The 22310-nt window shown below is 41.7% G+C and overlaps 1 protein-coding gene across 1 annotated transcript; it reads right to left on the bottom strand.

The window, feature by feature from the left end:
- Positions 1 to 6116: 6116 nt before the first annotated feature.
- LOC121287146 (collagen alpha-2(IV) chain-like) lies at positions 6117 to 21232 on the bottom strand. The gene is made up of 6 exons (XM_041204726.1): positions 21196 to 21232; positions 18334 to 18468; positions 15188 to 15304; positions 11824 to 12012; positions 9203 to 9489; positions 6117 to 6377 (listed from the first exon to the last, which is right to left on the bottom strand). Exons 1-6 carry the CDS (start codon positions 21230 to 21232, stop codon positions 6117 to 6119), a joined length of 1026 nt encoding a protein of 341 aa, XP_041060660.1.
- Positions 21233 to 22310: the final 1078 nt, after the last annotated feature.

Here is a 22310-nt window from a genome sequence, read left to right as displayed (position 1 = left end):
TTTAACAGCTTGCAAAAGTTTCAGGCATTTGTCATGCAGTGATGCATGATAACAAATCTGTTGAATGTACTTTCAGTCTTTGTACTGGGATCCATTCCAAAGTGTGTGGCCTTTTAAAAGTAAAAAAAACAAGCGTGTGGATGTCAAAAGCCTTACACAAAGGAATAGTTTACGTCAGACAAATATGGTTAGGGGCCACATTTTTTCCTTTTCATGCCCCTTTAATATGTTTAATCATATTTTGTAAATACTCTCCCTCTTTGTTAACTGACCACGATAACTGTCACCACATCAACAAGTTCAACTTAACCAACAATAGTTTAGTAACTGTGCAGTATCAGATGTCATTCTACACAATGACACAGCATTTCTTTTAATTCATTGTTGCTTTTAGCCATTACAATCTGATTTCATGGCCATCACCAAAAAGACACTGTAAAATCTAGGGTTAATATACATAGATATGCAGACAAGATTTTTTTAAAATGCCACAATTACTTCATAATTAAATGACATGCTCAAAGAATATCATATGTATACTTATGTTGATTATTTCTAAAGTTATTTGGATTATGTCAGAATAAAAATGTTATTGAGTAAAGTAATACAATGCAACATCAGTGGCTACTATACATTTAAACAATACACACTTTTAGTCGCTTCATGGTACAGAACTTGAGCATTGCTTAAAAAAAGAGACATGCTATTGAAGCTTTTTATCTTACAGTCATCAGGACAGATGCAACAATGCCAAATTTCAAAGGGAACAACAATTGATACTGCATGAGAAAATGGTGCTGATTGGTTGGCAAGTCAACTCTGTTCACAATGTGTAGCGTACTAACCATACTCAACCAGCCCATGATTGCAAAACTCAGAACATAATGTCTACGATGAGATGTGAATCTGTGATTGGACAGAACTTGCTGAATAATCCCAAGTGCGCTAAGTATACACTAACAACCAATTTAAGATTATCAGTCGGCCTTGCAATGTAGCTCACTTACGCTTGCTGGAAGTTACACATATTCATGCACAGGGACCTGGCCTCTGCAGGCAAAAGGAACATGTCCAGGCATTGCATCTTTATTGAATTAAACAAAAGCTTCCCTAGTGCATTCTCCATGGCCATGCCTCAATCAATCAGCACCTTTTTCTCATGCAGTATAAATTGCTGCTCCCTTTGAAATTTGGCATTTTTGAGTCTCTCCTGATGAGTGCAAGATGGAAAGCTTCAACAGCATGTCTCTTTTTTCAGCCAAACACACACACTAGTCATTGTTTAACAAAGTACAATTTTCCAACCTCCACAGTCAGGAACAAGCAGGAAAAGAAAAGCTGTGCACTGGGACTCGAGCTTTGGACAACTCTGAGTCTCAGATTAAAGTTGTGAATCTTTGCTTTGTCGACTAAAACAAATGAGTAGTATGCACCTCTAAACATTAACTATTGTTTCATCATGGAAAAGAACTGTGATATTTGTTTCTGCATTGAAATGGACTATGATCAGTTCTGTAATCAGATCCATATAATGGAAAATGACTGATCATGATGAATATAATTGCACATACATATGGCTTATAGTTTAAGGAAGGTGAATACAACTGAATTAGCATTAACACCAAATTTCACCCAGTGCATTCTACTTTAAGTATAATGTATACAGTACAGCATCTATTGCTTTTTAAAAATACATCAGACGTCAGGATTCACACGCATCACTATCTGAGAAGCTGGAGACTTGACTTCATGCAGACTTTTGGTCCTTCACTTCTCCTCCTCGTTTTAATTTCCATTTTCTTGGAGTGCTTTGAGATTTTTTTTTACCACTAGCAGTGCTATATAAATGTTAGCTGTTTTGGGATCCCTGTTTATCGAAGAGATTCAAGCTAACATACAAATTGGTTAACTTCTCCCTTTAAACTTTTGTGTCTTTTGCTATAAAAATTCTCTCCCTCAATTTAGGGACAGTAGTGAGCTACTTCTCAATTTTGTATGCAAGAATTTATAGATATATACAGATTGTAATACGTATCATGTTCACACCATAATCCTATAGCTCATCAGTCTTTCATATCTCCATCTCAGTAGAATGTTTAATATTTATAATACAGTGAACTTTCCATTCTTATAATGTGAAAAGCATCCAAATAGTGCTGTAACTGGAAAGCTGTTTTGAGCTATATTAGGGTGATGCACTGATACTTATAGTTTCTTGCTGATTATGGCAGCAGCATTTTGGAGTAATGAATATTGTGACAAAAAAATCAGAGCTCATTGGCTTAGTGCAATTTGTCCTATCAAATTGATATCAAAAGATTAAATGAGCCTACTGACATTGAATAATTTTAATTATCAATTGCACAAATATTGCCCTGCACACATGGTTAGGTTTCTGAGCACATCAGCTATATCTGTTTCTCATTGACTTAACTAGCACAAATATGTGGAATTTCTTTCCAGTACCGTCTACCAGTAAATTCAGTACTTGTATTCTGTAGGATGTTACATGTTCAGAGCAGTTAAGGGGAGACTACATTTCAATGGACATCCTTACACAATTTACACAGAATAATCCTTTCCAAAATTGCCACTTCCAATCCCAGAATGTTTAATTTGGAACATAGAAATGTTACAAGAATCTATTAAGCAGATATGGTTCTGTAAATTGTAAAGTCTGCTGCATTGATATGAGTTGCTGGACAAAGATTAAATATTCTTCAATCTTATTTGTCGCAATGGATTTGAGAAGTTTTGAAATTCTTTCCAAAAGCAAAATTTTCAAATTTGCTACTTTTATTGAAAGGTGGTTACTAAATATATTTTCTAATTGCATTTATTCTAAAATCTAAAGGTAGTTTATCCTTTGGTAAACAAAATGTTCAGTATTGAACAGTTGTGCTTATGCTTTTTGCATAAAGCCAGCATTACTTGTTGCATATATCTTTTTATTAAACATTAATTTAACTGAACTCATAACACTTTTTTAGCAATTGATAGTAAAATGTAATAGTAAAATGCTCAGCTTTCATTGATATCCATTTAAGACTGGTGAACATGGAAATGATACTAAGCATGATGTGCTATGAAGTATACCTGTTCAAAATCTTTCCCCTCTTCTGAACTGAGAGATATTTTGCATGGTGGGCCTCCAACCTATGCATTGAATTGAGGTTGCTCATTTACTCAGGGCTATTACTAAGGGTGGGAGAGAGGAGATTTTCATCTCATCTACCTTAACTGGATTCAATCCAGGTCTTATGCAAGTTAGTACACCCTGGCAATCAGTCACTTTTAATCTAGTCATAACAACTCAAGTAACCAGGATAAAATGCAATATTTTTGGTCTGGGATATACTTAGTGCCTATAGCTTTACTGTCTTCCATTTTGTTGTGCTGTATTTACTGAGCACTCCATTCAATGATAATGGTCCCTCGGTGTTTCAAGTGAAGGTTAACAGTTAATGAGTTTAAATAAAATTTCTGAGTCAGAGAATGAGGCAACAGACATTCATTATTTCCAAGTTCCTAAACCAAAGTGACATTTAGTATGGACACATAAAAGCTCATCATTCTGTGCACTTGTCTAATCATGCTAAATATGTGATTATGAATTAATGAAGCGACCAATTTTCCACTTCTTTCACAGAAACCCTTTGGTAAGTTCAGCATGTCAGTGCACTCTTGTTTTGTCATTTTGTCTCCTAGAATAACTCAGCAGAAAGTTTTTGACTATTTTGAAAGGAAATACGGTATTGTGACTTATTTAAACATGCAGTGAATGGCCGATAGTATAAAATTGACTGAATCAGTTGTACGATTCCCCAGCTGCTAAGCCTCTCAGCCAATGATTTTCCACCCGCTTGTTTAATGGACAGAAAATCATAGGCAGAGAGCACAGAGGAAAAGTAATCCAGCCCTGTTTACAACTGTGTTCCTAGGTCTTATCAAACTATTTGGTAGTAGGAGCTAAATCATGTATAAAATATATACCTCCTCAACAAATACCCTAGCAACATAGCAGATGCCCCTTGGACTTTTTTATTGGCATCTTAAGAATAACTTAAGAATAAATTAAGTCTATCCACACTCACGATACCTCGAATGAAACCAGGTGAGGAAAAAAATCCAACTTATTAATTTGATCATCTTCCACTAAATTGCGAAGTTTGCTGTCTTCGTGTGTTTGGAATGTTTATTGACATTAACACAGTAATATAGTTACTGAACCTATTCCTATTACCACAGTGATATAGTCATAGTGACATTTCACAGACTGAGAGAGGGAGTTTTAACAGTAAAGAGCATGTGGGTTTTGGAGGATTGTTAAAATCAAAGAAACTACCAGCACGTCCAGAAGCTGGTTCCAATGTGTCAACACCCGGTTTTAACTCCGGAGCATTTTGATGCGTGCGTACAACCCATCCCTCAGAGAGAGAGGTTACTGCTGATAATATTTAAATTAAACAATTTGAATAATGTTTTCACCAGGATCTAAATTTAACAAGGCATGTGCAGGTTCCTCAGGCTGACCAATGAAACAAAGGTGAGAAGGCAGTTCATGGGCTCATTAAAAGTTAGACATATGGACATCAATAAATCTTTAATGCTCACAGCTGCTTTCTTACCTCACACGGGGAAATGGTTTGTTGAGAGTACTTGTGTTGAGAGGCTAATTTGTGCAATTTGGATGTTTTTGAACTTTTGGAAGATCAGGATGGATAATGCAATGGTTGCCTTAGATTTGTCCTTGGAAGAGGAGCAAAGTGACTATCAGGAGCAGCAACAGCCTGTCGTGGAGAGAGCTGCAGAGGAGCTGCCACAATGCTCTGATGCTGCAGCCATCCAATCTCTTTGGACTTGCATGCAGACTTACAGGCTGGCTACTAGGAGACAAAGGAAATCACTATCAAACTTGGCTGACATCACTCATAAGTAATGTAAACACCATCAATGAAGCCCAACAGCAGTACAGCAATAGCCGTACAACTACTAGATGTGTCATTGAGCAAGTTATTGGCATGCTGAAGAAGTTATTGCCAGGACTGATCTGGATGCCCTCTAGCATTAACCAGTGAGGGCCTCCAGAATGTGTTGGGTACTGCACAATGAGGATTGGACCAGCAGGGGAGATGATGTGCACATCAGGATGTAGATGAATGTGCAACTGTACTCGCCTTTCTTGACCTGGTTAGGTCATTAAAGTGCTTCCTGCTTGAAGCCACATGTCGGGCACAATGTGCCTGCTGCTCACCTCCTCGGCCACCTCCAGCTATGCCATCTTCAATGCAGCAGCAGGTTTCTTCCTCCCACTGTTGGGGAGCAGTACTGTTCTTCTACTCTTTATTGCACCCAGCAGTGCAAAAGGGATGTGTCACTAAACCTTGGTGCAGTCTGTGACTATCCTGAATGCATTACAAAACTTCTTGCTCATTTAGCTGCAGCATCCAACGCCACTAAATTCCATTCTTGGATTGACCCTTTAAACGCTCCAGTTGAGATCGCATCACATGGGTCCCCTGTTGCACATTCAATGTCAAACCCAGAAGTAATGTTGTAGCAGTGCTCAAATACCACAAACCAAGGTGCTGAAACCTCTTCCAGATTTCACATCCAATTTTTGTGGCCCCTCCACTCTGAACATGCCACTGAGTTATTAATGGAACCATTGCTATTAACAATAATATAGTTACAATAACTTTTTACAGACCATTTTCAATTGCCCTGACTTTGAATGACCTATGGTTTTTTTTGTCATCTTAATTTTAGAACTTCTTGCTAAGACCAGGTGACAAAAATATTTCAGCTTTTAAAAAATAATTTTACAGTCTATAAGTTAAATTGCACCAACAATGTCAATTAAGTTGCTGTACATTTCATATAAAATTTAATCTCCACGGATTTTACTTTTGAATATATTGATTAACATGAGCATGCTAATGCCAGTGTAAATTTTACATTCCCCTGACATACATTTTCTAATCGGCTGAAGTTGAACTTAAGAGAAAGAAATTAAATGAGCACCATTAACCATTAGGCCTGAATTGTTATCTTCCCTTTGGTAAAAAGTCTTACCACATATTTTCCTTGTAGAGTTCCAATGCAGGTGAAATTATTTATCTTTTCAGACAAACCTGACATCTACTAACTCTTTGTCTTTGTAATTGCTCTATTTTGAGAGTTTCTGATGGAGCAGACGGTCCAAACTGGTGGCTTGGTTGCACAGTTGTCAGCCAAAAGCTGTATTTATCAGTAAAGTAGTGGCAGGTGCCACGAGCTCCTTGGCACTCAATGAACGGCGTTGAGCGGAAATCTTCCAGGCAGCTGCCAGGTGATGTTAGAGACTGACCCCCGCCTTCGGCACCAGCTCCTGTGTGCTGCAACAAGAAGGTAGAGCATAAGATTCATAGCTGGAAGTTAAACCCGTGATACTCCTAATTTTATTTGATATTTTACAATCCTAAACTGACATGCACTACATTCTAAGTAAGAACCAAGAAGATGAGCAAAAGGGATTATAAATTGGATAGACCCTGAAAAAGGACACAGGGATCATGACGTACAGTGAAACCGTGCCCATTGACTGCCATGCAAGAACTATGCCAACTTCATGGTGCCTGTCAATTTGAATGATCTCTGCATCCAGCCTGCACTAACCACGCTCTTCATTGGCTGGACACGTCAACAGATGGCCAACATAATGAGCTGCTAGCATCATATAAAGTTAGCCTGCTATGCTTGAAAGGGAGGTGCAGTGCAGCTGCAACAGGTGCTGGAAGTTGCTGTTAAAGGGACTCCAATGCAGGAAAGAGTGAGGAATAGTATGACGGGGAGAGAGTAGTATCAAAGTTTTTGGACACTGCAACCCGTTTTGGTGGAAGAGGTGGAAAGGCAGAGAGATGCCCCGTGGAGGGGTAGCAAGAGGCCTGCAGACACATGATTAAAAGGCAGTGCAACCAGACTCTTGGAAGTGAATTCCAAGAGTCAAGCCCCAAGGCCCAGGATGCAGTGCTGCAAGGAGTTCAATGACCTCACACGAGTGGTGAAGATCTGACAATGCATTTTCAAATGCCATATTTTACCAACTGTATCAGTAGCTCAACACAATTCACCATCACAAACCTACAAACAATCTCCATCAATCAGGACTCATACCTAACATTTATATGCTTCACTGCATGTTCTGATACTTAGCACTGCTACAAATCTCATGCACATATTCACAGGTTACAAACACTGCCAGCTATTCGTCCATGACAGCCACCTCAGCCAAACAGATTGCATGACACTCGCTTATGTCTTGGGGGACAAGCTGGTGCACAACCAAAGTCAGCTAACTGGAAGAGGAGGTGTGACTGAATGGCCTAACGCCCATGGAGTGTATGATGACGCCCATCACTGAGAAGACATTGCTGAGGGCAATGACTAGCGACAGGGCTGAAACCATGAAAGATGACAGTATCTGTATACCTAATTCTCCTTCTCCCATCCCACTTTCCCCTCATCCCATGCTCTCTCCTGATTTACAAGCTGTGGATGGTATATACATGCTCCTCTTGCTTTCAGCTTCTGTCCACACAACAACTTTACCCTTGTGTCTTTTTCCTTTCAGGTATTGAAGAGGTGCAACCAAACCAAGCAGTGCAGGAACAACAAGAAGATGGTGATGATGAAGACAAAGCACCATCACTTGATTTAAGACTCTCAGCCACCAGCCCAGAGACTGATACGCACATGCCTTCGAGGATAGATTAAAAGTGGGATCTGCATGTAGTGAAACCCTGGGCATTAGTAGCCTGCTGCCAGGGCAGGGGGAAAGGATAGTGCAGGTGCCAGTAAGCTGAAGGATGAAGCTACACATTGGTTCCATGATAGAGGACTTAGATGAGGACTTCAGTGAAGCTGCCTACATATGAACGCTGATGGTTAGGCACAACAACATGTTTGGTGCATTGGGAAGCCTACCAGAAAGCTTGCTGGCAATGTCTAGGAGCATGGAGCATGGCATCAATTTGGCACAGGGCTTTACACAGAGCTTAGCTCCCAACCTCTCCAACATGGAAGTCATGGCCAATTCCATTCGTATACCCGTGGACCTAACCATGTTGCAACGTCTGATGGCGATGTCTCAGCTTCCATTGCAGCACAAGCAGCTTCCACAAGAAATCTGAATGCTGCTGTGGAAACTCAAATTGAAGCCATCATTCTAGTGGATTACAATGTGGAAAGGGCTTGCAGGGTATCATAGTGGTCCGCAATCTGTCCTCCAGTTTACTAGGACTCCTGAGGCGTATCCAGGGGAGTGGCAGTGGCTCCTAAAGCACAAACCTGCCATCCTCTCTCAGGAAGGCAGCATTCATCCTTCCACCCCTGCCACTCTGCCAACCAGCCAGCCCATACTGATGCTACCCATGCCAAAATGGCGCAGTCCAAAGCCTGGCCTTCAAGACCCAGAGTTGCTCGGGAGACTCTTGAAAGGCCAATTGCAAAATCCAACACTGAAGGTCGACATCCTTCCACCAACCATGCTGCAGCCTCTCGGGTAGCACTACGTAGGAGCACTAGGAAAGGTAAAGGCACCCACAAGACATGTATTAAGGGAATTCACAAGAATGATTTATATGCGTTATTCAATGATTTTATAAATTTGGTTTGGAAAGTCTATTTTGTGGTGGCTTTTACTTTTGCACTGTGACTATGCAGATACTGCGATAGTCAGTGACAGAGAGAAGGTGTGGGACAGTTGGTGAATGAGGAATTGGGATTACGGTTACTGGTACTGCAGTCAACTGAGTTCTTCAGGAACAGCCTGGTCAGAAAGGGCTTCTTTCCTCATGCTTCTCTTCCTCTTTCTCTCACTGTATATCTGGTGGCAAGGGCAGCTCCCCATAATGGTGAGGCTGTGCAGCATGCAGCAGGTCACCTGTTCCGATGGCACTTGAGACTGATTTTGGAACTCAAGCTTTGGAATCAGGTCATCAATTCTCCAGCATTGTGCGGAGGTGGGGGGGGGCGGAATGGCAAATCACCACTTCCGTTATTTACCTAGATAGTTACACGTCAATTTCAATTGTCACTGAAATCATGTTATAAAAATAATACACCATGTGATAAATTTTCAGCCAATGAATTCCATTTGGGTTTTATAATGATGTGTATACTTTTTTCTTTAAGTGCATAGCTAATTAAAAATGTAGCTTACCATCAAAAAGGAATATCCAGTCCAAAGGCTGACCCACCCTGATGGGCAAGGAGGGATGGTCTGGTCCTGGCTATGTACAGCCACTGCGACAGAAGGCGCTTCACAGACAGAACACCTGCTGATATAAGGTGCGATCTCTTGTTCAATGAGTGGTATCATGGGGACAGGTGCGGTGGTAGACAGCCAATAGGATTTGTCATTTCTAGTGGCATAGTGACAAACTTCATCAATGCTGCAATATGCAAATGGCATAGTACTGAACATTGGCAGACAAGAGCCAGCTAGACCTGGGAGAACAGCAAGATTGCAGTAATGGTTAGCAATAACTATCTGACGTAATGATCAGAAGTAACATAATGAAATATCCTGACAGCCTTGCCATTTAGCAGTCAAAACACAAACTAAAGCAGTTTTCCAATTGTACACCAAGTCTACCAAGGCTGCTCTTGACAGAGGCCTCCACTTATTGTACAGAGACAGCACCAACCATACCCTCCCATTTTTGTCATCGCCCATGCAGAGACTTTCTTGCCAAGCTGCAGCTACCTTAGTCAATGAGTAGCAATCCCTGTTGTGTCCAAAGTGGCATTTTTTTTCCTGAGTAGCAATACTACAGAATCAAAGTGAAATCAGAAGTCTCCAAACCACACAGCTAAGGAAGGTCTGAGGTTCAATCCATGCTCTGTTTCTAGTCATGGGGCAGTAAGAGGAGACCTCCACTGAATTGCAATACCCCAGGTTGAGAAAGAAAAAATGGCCACAAGGGATGCTCCTGATTATCCGGAGGGACCTGAGGTGAGGTTCCCCTGTGCGGATGTTGGGAGAGGATGGATTGGACTTGGGTGTGAGCTGTTCCATAGCTGGTAGCCATAGCTGTACCACTGTCAGACTCAGATTTGGCACTCGGACTGGAGAGTGGTTGCTATGCCGTGAACAGTAATTGAGGAAATTAGGAGATCAAAGGAAGGGGAAAATTTGTAGGAACAATAAATGTAAAATCAAACGTTTTATTCTGTGGTGTGACACTGCTAAGTCTGGTTTCCGAAGTAAACAAATTATTGCCACACTCTGGAACAGCTGTAAATCCAGTAAGTTATGAAGTCTGTGCCAATAAGTGATACCATCCAGTTCTTGTGGGACTTACAACAAGATGGCTTAAACAAAATGCTATGCAGATAATCACCTATTATTATAAACTGTCTTGTGGGCTATCTAACCAGGCTGCTGGTTATTTCTCAATCTATTATCTGTTCGTTCACACTAAACACAATCACAAAAGAGGTCTGTCACAACATTTTTAATAGAGAAAGCACATTATACTGAATTAAAATCTGTTATTACCAAGTTACTCACTGGGATGGGGAACATTGCAGGGCTTGAGGAGGGTGTAAATGTGAGGAGGAGCAAGGCCATGAAGAAATTTAAACATAAGGATGAGAGTTTTAAACTTCAGCTGCTGAAGGACCAGGAGCCGGTGTAGGTAGGCTAGAACAGTGGGGATGGGCAAGTGGACTTGGTGGAAAATAGATTACAGATAGCGGAGCTTTGGATGAGCTGAAGTTTACTGAGGTGTTGGCTTCGATGTTGGTCAGGACAATGTTGAGTGCCCAAGTCTGAAGGTATGGATGAAGGAAAGACAGGGGCGGGCAATATTATGGAGGTGGAAGTAGATGGTCTTTGTGGTAGAGAGGATATAGGGTCTGAAGTTCGGCTCAGGGTCAAATAGGATTGCAAAAATTCGAGCTCATCCTGAGATACAAGCTGTAGCGGGAGATGGAATCAGTGGCAAAAGTATGGAGTTTGTGATGTGAGCCACCAGACAACAGTATCTGTCCTCTCCACATTACAACAGCGATTAGGCTTCATACTTAATTGGCAGAAAAGACTGGGACATCCTGAGGTTGTTGAAAGGCACTAGATAACTGCAAGTCTTTCATTATTCTTTCCTTGGCGTTTAACTGGAGGAAATTGTGGCTCATCCAGATCTAGATGTCAAGCAAGCACCCTGGCCAACACAGAAACTACAGGGGTTGAGAGAGGCGGAGCAGGGAAAGAGCTGGGTGGTATCAGCATTCAGTGATCATCTGGTAAATCTGAACCTGATACATAGGGAAAATCTCTCACTAACATCATGTGGGAATGAATATTGAATGGGGTGATTTTCCCTGGATCCTTTACATGGTATGGAGCCTTTGAGGTGCCCGAGATGGAGTCTTGAGCTGCAAAGCTGGACTCGTCCACATTTAGTGCAATATATCATCTTGGTAAAGGAGTTTAAGTGTGCATGAGAAAAGGCCGCCTGGAGAATTATTAAGGATTTGATTAACAATTAAACTGCCTGCTAGTGCTTATTAAAAAGGTTGCACAGCATTTTGATGACTAGTACTTCAAGCAATGCCCTTTCCTAATGGTGACCAGCTGAACAACAGTAAACATGTCACAGCTGAGGATTATTACATTACTTAAACCATACTCAGCTTGCACTTGATGCTGGAGATTTAAAAACACGTCAACCTTTATTCCAGAAAGTCTCTGAGAAATGTTTAGACCCAAAATAGGAAAATATAGCACAGTGATAGGTTATATCTTATATAAAAAGGTAAGCAATGTCTTGTACTTACCAAGATCTTGATTGTGAGACTTTGATTGGCCCTCCAGATAAAGCAAGCTATATCCTTGCCAAAGACTATTCATGTTTTGAGGACATGTAGGTACGTTCTGTGACTGACTATGCAACACAATCAAGAAGCCAGCAGAAAGTGGAGGACACAGGCCTGGATCTCCTGGCAGGCCTTGTTGTCCAGGAGGGCCTAAAGTGAAGGACAAAGTTTCACTGAGGCTTTAATAAAGAAATGTCAACTGTATGTCAACCAGTATCCAAACTAATCAAAGGACTCGTGTTTATATTGTTTTATATTTTGAAACTACCGTGGAGGTGATCTTTCTGTAATTTCATCTTCCTTTAGTAACATGTTCCACAAAATGTCACCCAGTCTGCATTTAGTCTCCCCAAGGTAGCGGAGACTGCATTAGGAGAGTGAATACAGTAGACCAAATTGAAGGAAGTGCAAGTGCTTCACCTGAAAGGAGTGTTTGGGGCCTTGGACAGGGAGCAGGGAGGGGGTAAACGGACTGGGGATGCACCTTCTGTGATTGCATGGGAAGGTGCTGTGGGAGGGGGATGAGGATTGGGGGTGGTAGAGAAGTGGATATAAGGTGTCACAGAGGTCCCAATGGAATGCTGACAGGGGGGTGAGGGGAAGACGTGTCTGGTGGTGGCATCATGCTGGAGTTGGTGGAAATGGTGAAGAATGATCCTTTTAATGCAGAAGCTGCTGGGGTGAAAAATGAGGACAAGGGGTCCCCATCATGATTCTGGGAGAGAGGGGAAGGGGTGATGGCAGAGGTGCGGGAGATGGGTCGGACATGGTTGAGAGCCCTGTTGACCACAGTGGGGGGGGGAACCCTCGGTTAAAGGAAAAAAGAAGACATGTCAGAAGTGCCGTTTTGGAAGGTAGCATCATTGAAGCAGATGTGACGGAGGCAGAGGGACTGGAAGAATGGGATGGAGTCCTTACAGGAAGCAGGGTGTAAGGAGCTGTAGTTGAGGTAGCTGTGTGAAAGCAAACCCTACACCAGTATTCTTCTGGGCTATAATTCAGCATTCTTCTGCATTTAGTGAGTTGAAATGTTAGATCCATTTCATGCTGTAGTGGTACCAGATTTGATGTAACAGTATTTAAATGGTACCCAGTACAATTTTTCTGTGGTATTTGCACCATGTTTTCACTTTTCTCCATCTCTGTCCATTTGGAATAAGATTCGAGAATGTTCCACAAATGAAGGAGCTTTAAAATTGTTTTGTACGTTTTTGGTGTAATGTAAAGCCTGAGTGGGACTGGAACAAAGAACATTCCACATCTCCCACAAAAAGGCAGGCATAGCTAGCCCACGCAGTTATCCATAGCAACAGCTTTTGTTTGGAGAACAAGTCCAGTCAGGCAGAGGTGGGTGCTGGTGGGTGGACTTTGTTGGGTCTTCATTCAAGAATGAAGTGGAGAGATGTCAGATCATCATGATGGTGGATGGAGGTGTAGAGGGATTGGGCTTCCATGGTCCTAATCTGGCTCCATCCCTCCCTCTTTTCCAGTATATTGATGATTCTATCAGAGTAATTTCCTGCTCTATCCTTGAACTGGAAAATTACAAATTTGCTTCCAATTTCCATGCTTCTCTCACCTTCACATGGTCCAGCTCCAACTCTCCCCTTGACTTATCTGCTTCTATTTCTGGTGAAAGGTTATCAACCAATATTCACTATAAACCATTGACTCCCTCAGCTACCTTGACTACGCCTCCTCACACCCTGCTTCCTGCCAGGACTCTATTCCGTTCTTCCAGTTTATCGATCTCTGTTGCATCTGTTCAGACAAAGAACATTCCACATCTCGCACAAAAAGACAGGCATAGCAACCTTCCATACTAGCACTTAAAGTATGTCTTCCTTTTACCTCTAACAAGGATTTCTTCCAACAGTGGTTGACAGGGCCCTCAACCATGTCTGTTTTATTTCACGCACTTCCGCTTGTCCTCAACTTCCACCCCACCAGCTTCTACATTCAAAGGATCATCCTCCAACATTTATAACACCTTTAGCATGATGCCAACACTATATTCCCCCTTCGTTTTCAGCAACCTGAAGGGACTGTTCCCTCCGTGACACTCTGGTCCACTCAGTGACCCAAACACTTCCTCCACCTTCTAAGGCACCTTTCCACACAAGCACAAGAAATGTGCTTTTACCTTCTCTCTTCTCACTGTTCAAGGCCTCAAACAATTCCTTCCACGTGAAACAGCAATTTTCCTGTATTTCTTTCAATTTGGTATGCTTTATTAACTGCTCACGATGTGGTCTCCTCTACACTGGACTGAGTGACCATTTTGTAGAACACCTCCATTCATTCTGCATGAGTAACCCCAAGCTGTTAGTCGCCTGTCATTTTAATTCTCCACATCGCTCCCACTCACCTTTTCTCTGACCTCAGAGAAATTTTCCGACACATGGCAGGAAATCAGCCATTTTTCCCATCTCCGATATATTCATAGCTAATAAATGGATGTGTTCAAAGAAAATAATAAAACCACACAAATGTGCCAAGAACCACTGAGGACACCAATGCACCCAGGACAACAATTTCTATGAAAGCAAAATACTGTGGATGCTGAAGATCTGAAATAAAACAGAAAGTGCTGGAAAAACGAAACTTTGGTGCTCAAATACTGGAGTGAGACTTGAACTGCAACCTTCTGACACACAGACAAGAGCGCTAGCAACTGAGCTATCGCTTTCCATATATGTGCACAAGTCATTATCCAATGACTGCCCCCAACCTGTGGACACTTAACCTAAATTTATCCAATTAACGGTTGGGAGAATAATTATAGAGGCATAAAAAATTGTGAATTATGATAATTTTCATTGCACATTTTCATTTAGCAGTCAGAAATATAATAGCGATGGGGGAAAAAAGGCTGATGACTGGATGGTCGGTTGGGAGCAGGAGATCTTGTGACTTGTGAGTACATCCAATCAGTTTAGACAACCCTAGACACAGACCATTAACATAGGGTGGATGCATGGATGATCTGCCTCTGGCCTCTTCAATGGAATTTAAAGCAGCAGAATTCTGGAGTAACTGGATTCTTCACAAATTCTTGACACTTTTCTTCGCCATCCTCCTATCCTCAACCCCTCCAAAATGGAACTCTTCCATCCTGCTCTCATAGAGCTTAATAATTCTAGAGTCAAATCCTTTCTCGCAAGAAGATATCAAGTAAGATTTCAGCAGAATTTCTGGCAATTACAGCAAGAAAGTCAGATTTTAGCGCTAAGAATAAATTTGTACTTCATGCAACTCAGTGTCTCTTTTATGAAATGACTGTTGATAAAAGACAAGCAGTTGAGCAGTAAGAATTTTTTCTCACCTTGGTCCCCAGTGACTCCTCGTTGCCCAGGTAGACCGATGTTTCCTGGTGGCCCGTGGGGACCAGGCGGGCCATTAGAACCTGGCCTTCCAGGCTCCCCTTTGTAGCCTTTGGGTCCTGTAGGTGTGGAGAAAGATGACCATTTATAGATTTCTCCAAGGATCCACATTAGTAATTGAAATCCGCTTTTTAAGCTTTCAATTTTGAAAAGAAAAAAGGCTGAGATATCAGTGTTTAGTTTAAGAAAAAAAAGAAAGAGTTCGTTGAACATCAGGGGGAACAAACTAGGTGGAAATTTTATGCATAATTTAAATGTTCATTCACAGCCTATTGCATATGTTTGTTCTAATGTGTGTCTGCGTTGCACAAAATGCAAACATAGCCCAGTCAGACCCCTTATAATTAAATGCGAAAATATTATAAAAGAGTGGGAGGAATTTAATGTAGGTGACTGGAGTCAGGCCTGCCAGCTGGAGTGCCCTGACAATCAGGCACTTAACTGGATAGCAGCAGGCCTTCCCCGAGATCAAGGACCCTGGGGACGGAGATCACCCCTGCAAAGCACCCCCCCACCACCCCCTTCCATCCCAGAGCAGTCAGTCTCTTCATTGCTTGGCAGCCCCACTGGGGAGGTGGTGGCTGCTGTCCATAATGTACTCACCCAGCCCAAGGCCCAGGATCATTGAGTGACCCAGGCTGCAGGTGAGTGATGGCAGGAAGGGGATCGCAGGTTGGGGGTGGGTGGGGGGGTCGATAACAAGGTGGTTGTCAGCTGTGGGGGAGCCCTTCCCAATGTTGGATCTCTTGGTCAGGCACTGAGTGCCTTTGAACAAGGGACGCCCTAAGAGAGCACAGACAATCCAAACGGGGTTTGCTTTTCGGGCTGAGTGGTGTGTCCCCTACCCGCCACTGGGTGGATACCAGCGGCAGCAGGATAAAACCCTTAATGATTGCCCACTTAAGGGGCTCAATTGGTGGTGGGGCATCAGGTGGTCCACAAACCTTCCCGTCACGGAGTTAATCGGGACAGAGGTGGGAAGGCGGCACATGCTGCCCACACCCCATCCTCCTGTCCCATTAAATGCCCCACTGCCACCAAACCTGTCACTGAGGTGGGCATTAAACTCCATCCTGTATTTGGGAAACTGGAAGCCACTTATTTGGCTCAAATGCAGTAAAGCTAGTGGAGAAAATATGGGTTTTTAGGCGGAGGACCAGGAAATGGCAAAAGCATCAGATAAATTAATGGATCTGAGAGGAAAACAGAAGGAATTGTCCGCAAGACCCTTGGGCAATCCTGGCAATTTGGTCATCAGTACCTTTGAATGGGGAAATGGGGATCCTGTTGGAATGTGCAGGGTAAGTTGGTGGGCACCTGTGCCACAAAGGGATGATCTTGTATATCCCAGCTGCTCCATTCTGCCAAATGCTGGCATCTATAAGACCTAGGAGCAACAGTAGGCCAATCGGCCTACTTATTCAAGTCTGCTCTGCCATTCAATGAGACGATAGCTGATCTGATAATCCTCCGCTCCACTTTCCTGCCTTTTCCCTATAATCTTTGATTCCCTTACTGATTAAAAATCTGTCTATCTCAGCCTTGAATATGCTTAATGACCCAGCCTCTACAGCCCTCTGCGGTAAAGAATTCCACAGATTCACTACCCTCTGAGAAGAAATTCCTCCGTATCTCTGCCTTAAATGGGCGACCCCTTACTCTAAAATTATACCCTCTGGTCCTAGATTCTCCCACAAGGGGAAACAACCTCTCAGCATCTACCCTGTCAAGCCCCCTAAGAATCTTATATGCTTCAATAAGGTCACCTCTCATTCTTCTAAACTCCAATCACTATGGGCCCTGCCTAGTCAACCTCTCCTCATAAGAAAATCCCTCTACATCTGGGATCAACCTAGTGAACCTTTTCCGGACTGCATCCAACATCAATATATCCTTCCTTAGATAAGGGAACCAAAATTGTTCACAGTATTCTACATGTGGTCTAACTAGTGCCTTGTATAGTTTTAGCAAGACTTCCCTATTGTTATACTCCATTCCTTCTGAAATAACATTCCATTTGCCTTCCCTATTACCTGTTGAACTTGTATGTTAGCTTTTTGGGATTCATGCACAAGGACTCCCAAATCCCTCTGTGCTGCAGCCTTCTGCAATCTTTCTCCATTTAAATAATATTCAGCTCCTCTATTCTTCCTGCCAAAGTGCATAATCTCACATTTTCCCACGTTAAATTCCATCTGCCAAGTTTTTGCCCACTCACTTAACCTGTCTATATCCCTCTGTAGACTTCTTGTGTCATCCTCACCACTTGCCTTCCCACCTATTTTTGTGTCATCCTCATTATTATTTCCCCAGCCTCCTTCTCTAAGGGGCCTAGGTTCACTTTGGCCTCTCTCTTCCTTTTAATATATTCAAAGAAGCTTTTACTGTCCATTTTCATATTTCTTGCTAGTTTACCCTCAAAGTTTATTTTCTCCCTCTTTATTATTTTTTTGGTTATCTTTTGTTGGTCTCCTACATTACAACTGTGACCACACTTCAAAAGTACTGATGTCATGAAAGATACTAGGTAAATGTAAGCCCTGTTTTGCTTCCTGTCACTCCCAGCTGCTGATTATGCAGCTTTCTAATGAAAACACACAAGAAAATGTTTGTGCAATACTCAACTTCTAAAATCACGGCCCCAGTAATAAAGTGATTAAAATTAGCAAGAACATGGTGCCATGAACACTGCATATTTCATGACTTTTTTCTTTAGAAAGCACAAAACAAACTTAAAAGCTGGAATTTTCCAAATGAAAGAAAACACCACGTAATAATATAATGAAGTTTCTATCTAATGCATATTTTGCTGATATCTGTTCTGCTTGGTTGCACACTCTGACCTGCTCTGCTTTCATTGATTTTGTTTGAAATTTCCTCAGAATCTTTTAGATAGCCCAGGGTTATCCACCTGCGACTCTTCAGGAAATTTCCAAATGGTTACACGGTATTGCACAGTAGATCTTCTGTTGTGTAGTGCCTTTGATTTACCTGACCTAAGGCAAGATTGATACGATCACCATCTCATAGAGGACATTGCCAACATATGGAACTCACACAGAATGTATACTTCAAAAGTAGGCAATACCTGGAAGGCCAGGTGAACCTGAAGATCCCATTCTTCCTCGTGGTCCTGGAAGACCTGAGGGTCCTGGTAGCCCCGGATCTCCTTTATAATAACTTTTATCCCCTTCAGTATCTGGAATAACTATACCAGGTGGTCCTATAACAGAAACAATAAAGTAATTAACAATATTCTGATTCAAAATGTAAAGAGAAAACTTCAATATGTACCAAGAATTTATCTGTAATAGCAACGTGCAAGCGTTTACAGAAATGGCTGGAGGAACGCAGAAAATTAAAACCTCCAGTCCAATAGTAAATGGTCACCTGCATCTTTAAGAATCTAAGTTATGAAGGCCAGAGAAGGAAAGATCAGCAGCTTTGGTTTCAAACACTAAAGAAATGAGTAGGCCAGAAAAACTGGAATTTTTTCATATGACTTATTTATATATCATTGTTTACATTTAAAAGGTACAATTTCGGGAGCAGTTTTGACCCAATGCATCTTTCAAGAATGCCACAGGATTGAATGCGTCACTGGTTTTACCCTGCCCGTTTATGTTTTCCATTGAAGTCAATGGAGAGGAAAATTGGCAAGATATAAAACCAGCATTGCTCCTGATCCCATGGGCTTCCTCCCCAGGGACTGAGGTTATCATTCCCCTGACTGAATCTCATGCAGTCTCCAAATCTGCAGAAAACAATTGATGATATCAGATTCTGCACCTTGGAAGATCCCTGAGTTGCACTTGCAGAATGCATCAGTGAGCTCGAAATTTCAAACTAAATTTGGACTCCTGCAGAATAATTAAAACTGCTCCAGAAATTAAGCTGCACAGAACAAGGAATCACACCATCAGTAAGCACAAAACTATTTTATCGCTTAGTTATGTGGTTACCACTACCTTCAGAACCCGCCACAAACTCTGCTCCCTAGCCACCAACTCCATCCCTCGTCTGGCATCCTGTGCTAAATGGGCAGAAGTGTACCTTTGTAACAACTAGACTTGATTATTCCAATGCTCTCCTGTCCAGCTTCCCATTTTCCAAGCTCCATAAACTTGAGTTCAACTAAATTTCTGCTACCTATATCCTAACTTGTAGCAAATCCCATTCATCCATCAATCCCCTGTTCACTGACCTACACTGGCTTCTGGCTTTGCAACAACTCCATTTTAAATATCTTATCCTTGTTTTCAAATCCCTCCACACCCTCACTCCTCCCTATCTCTGTAACCTCCTCCAGCCTTGCAATCAGCCAAGGTCGCTACCACTCCTCCCACTCTGGACTCTTGCAGATTCCCAATTTTAAACACCCTACTATTGGCGGTCATGCCTTCAGATAACAGGGCCATGAGTTTTGGAATGCCATCCCTAAACCTCTCTACTTCTTTAGCTCTTTCTTCCCCCTTAGGACGTTCTTTAAAATCTCCCTCTTTGGCCTATCCTAATATCTCCTTTTGTGGGTCTGTGCCAAATGTTGTTTGGTAACACTCCTGAGAAGTGCCTTGGATGTTCTACATTGTTGATGGTGCTTATTTAATTTATTGTTGTTTAGTCACTTATCATAGCTCACCTCGATCACCTGAAGACATCACAGATTCAGCAGCAAGAAGGAATGCGGCATGACAATCAAAACAAAGAAAGAATTAATACAAACAGCCAGTTGACCATATCAAAAGCTGAGTCATCAATAACAAGCATACACATAAATGATGGAATACTTTTCACTTGCCTGGATGGGTGCAGCTCCAAAAACACTCAAGAAGCTCAACACCATCCAGGACAAAGCAGTATGCTTGATTAGCACTCCATCTAGCACAATAAACTTTCACTTCCTCCACCACCGACACACAGTGGCAGCAGTGTGTAAATACCACACCGGCACAGTTGGGCTGCACTTTGAGGATGCACAAGATGCACTACAGCAACTAACTAAGGCTCCTTCAACAGCACCTTCCAAACCCGTGACCTCTACCACCTAGAAGGGCAAGGGCAGCAGATAGATGGGAACACCACTACCTTCAAGTTCCCCTCCGAGTCATATATCATCCTGACTTGGAAATATATCGCCATTCCTTCACTGTTGCTGAGTCAAAATACTGGAACTCCCTCCCTAACAGTGGGTGTACATGGACTGCAGCGGTTCAAGGTGGCGACTCACCACCACCTTCTCAAGGGCAGTTAGGGATGGGTAATAAATGCCCAAATCCCATGAACGAATAATAAAAAAAATCACAGGAGTTAGGTTGCAAACACAAGATCCAGATTGCTGAGCACAAAAGAGGCAGAACAGTGGGAACATAATGAGAGAAAACATGTTCTATTCTATTCATGGTGAGTTTGGGACTCAGGAAGAAAGATTTTTCTAAATGGAGGCCAATCATTTCCCATAATGAGAATTCTCCAATATCCATTCTCAAAGAGCAGCCCAACTGTGCAGGTTTAGCATTTACATTTCACAATACAATACATTTAACCATGGTAAGCCAACCAGAACTAGGTGTTATTTGAAAGAGCTAATAAAAGTAAAAGCCAGGTGTACAAATTTCATAACTTAAATACATGCAGACTAATGTGGCTCTTGAGATATGGCAATTAGAAAAAAAAGCAATTGAAAATTCCAACAGTCAGATTACAATCATATTTAAGAACATTCAAGTTACATCTGTAGCCGAAGACAACCTCCAAGTTAAAACTCAGTCAGTGTGAATTTGACAAATTATTGATGGTGATGCATTCCAGAAGTGAAGGTGGCAGAAGCAGGACAAGGAATGGGCACCATAGGAGAGGACAAGTTCTTAGGGATAATAGAATGATATAATTCTAAAATAGAGGAACATATTAGACAAGAAATGACATTATTTGCTGATTACCAAAGTGGTACCTTGTGTAGTAACGCTCTTGATGAGTTTGGCAGTCATTTCAGCTTTCTTTAAATATCGCTAAACAACTTAAAATATTAAATAAAGTTGCATTCATCACTATGTATCCAATATTTTCTACAAGCTCCAATTCAATGATTTCTTTATTAGGGCTTTGTTACCTTGGAATGTGACATTCTCTTTTTCGAACAGTTGTAACTCGGAGCCTTCCGAATGCCATGTACTAAGTTCTGGCTAAGAGGATGAAGTCACCTGTCACTAATCCTCCACCATTGCAGCTCTAAAAACATTCAGAAGTGCTTTGACTTTCCTTCTCTCTGGAGATATACCTCACATCCATTTTGGTCCAACCTACTTTGCTATAAAGGAGATTATCTACCGATGAAGTGAGGTATGCCGAAAAGTAGTCAACATTCCTCTAATCTGAGGCACACATGCCTTAGCATATCTACAAACTGTGCTGGTTTCAAATCAGTACTTCTGATATTATTAAGTAAGAATTTATTTTCTGTTGGCATATTATTTGCAAATGACAAATACAACTAAGTGAAAATGATAGATTGCACATGTAGAGTACAAAACTATTCTTGTAAGCTAGCCTTAGATGCTCAATATTCTATGCATTGTATTGGAAAAATCTTGTGAGAACTTGCAATATCCCCAGCTAAACATAAGCATTTCAAGTTGTGGCTTGATATTATTCTCAGATAAACATTGACTGTAATATTTGAGGAGCTTGATGTTTTTACTGTTATATTATTCAAATGGATTATCATCACTACCCAAGTTCTGAAGGTTCTTAAAAGGTAACTGACCTTGAGGCCCTGGTGGACCAGGACAACCACGTTCACCTCGATCACCTGGAGCTCCCAACGGTCCATCAAGTCCAGGGAACCCAGCGAACCCCTGGACACCTTCTTCACCTTAACAATAAGCAAGAACAGAGAATTATAACTGTAGCCTGTATTAGGAATTAAGAAATAAAGTGCAATAATTTTGACCTTAAAAATCCATGTTTGAGCTGTGTGAGGCTGGCAGAGCGTGAAAGGTTGGAGGAGTGTGGAATTCAGCATTAGGAGTGTTTTGCCTTCAAATGCAGTTGGACAGGACTTTTTTC

This window comes from Carcharodon carcharias, chromosome 2 (assembly GCF_017639515.1).
Source record: "Carcharodon carcharias isolate sCarCar2 chromosome 2, sCarCar2.pri, whole genome shotgun sequence".
NCBI classification, from domain to species: Eukaryota; Metazoa; Chordata; class Chondrichthyes; order Lamniformes; family Lamnidae; genus Carcharodon; species Carcharodon carcharias.
This window is presented reverse-complemented; position numbering and strand designations above follow the sequence as displayed.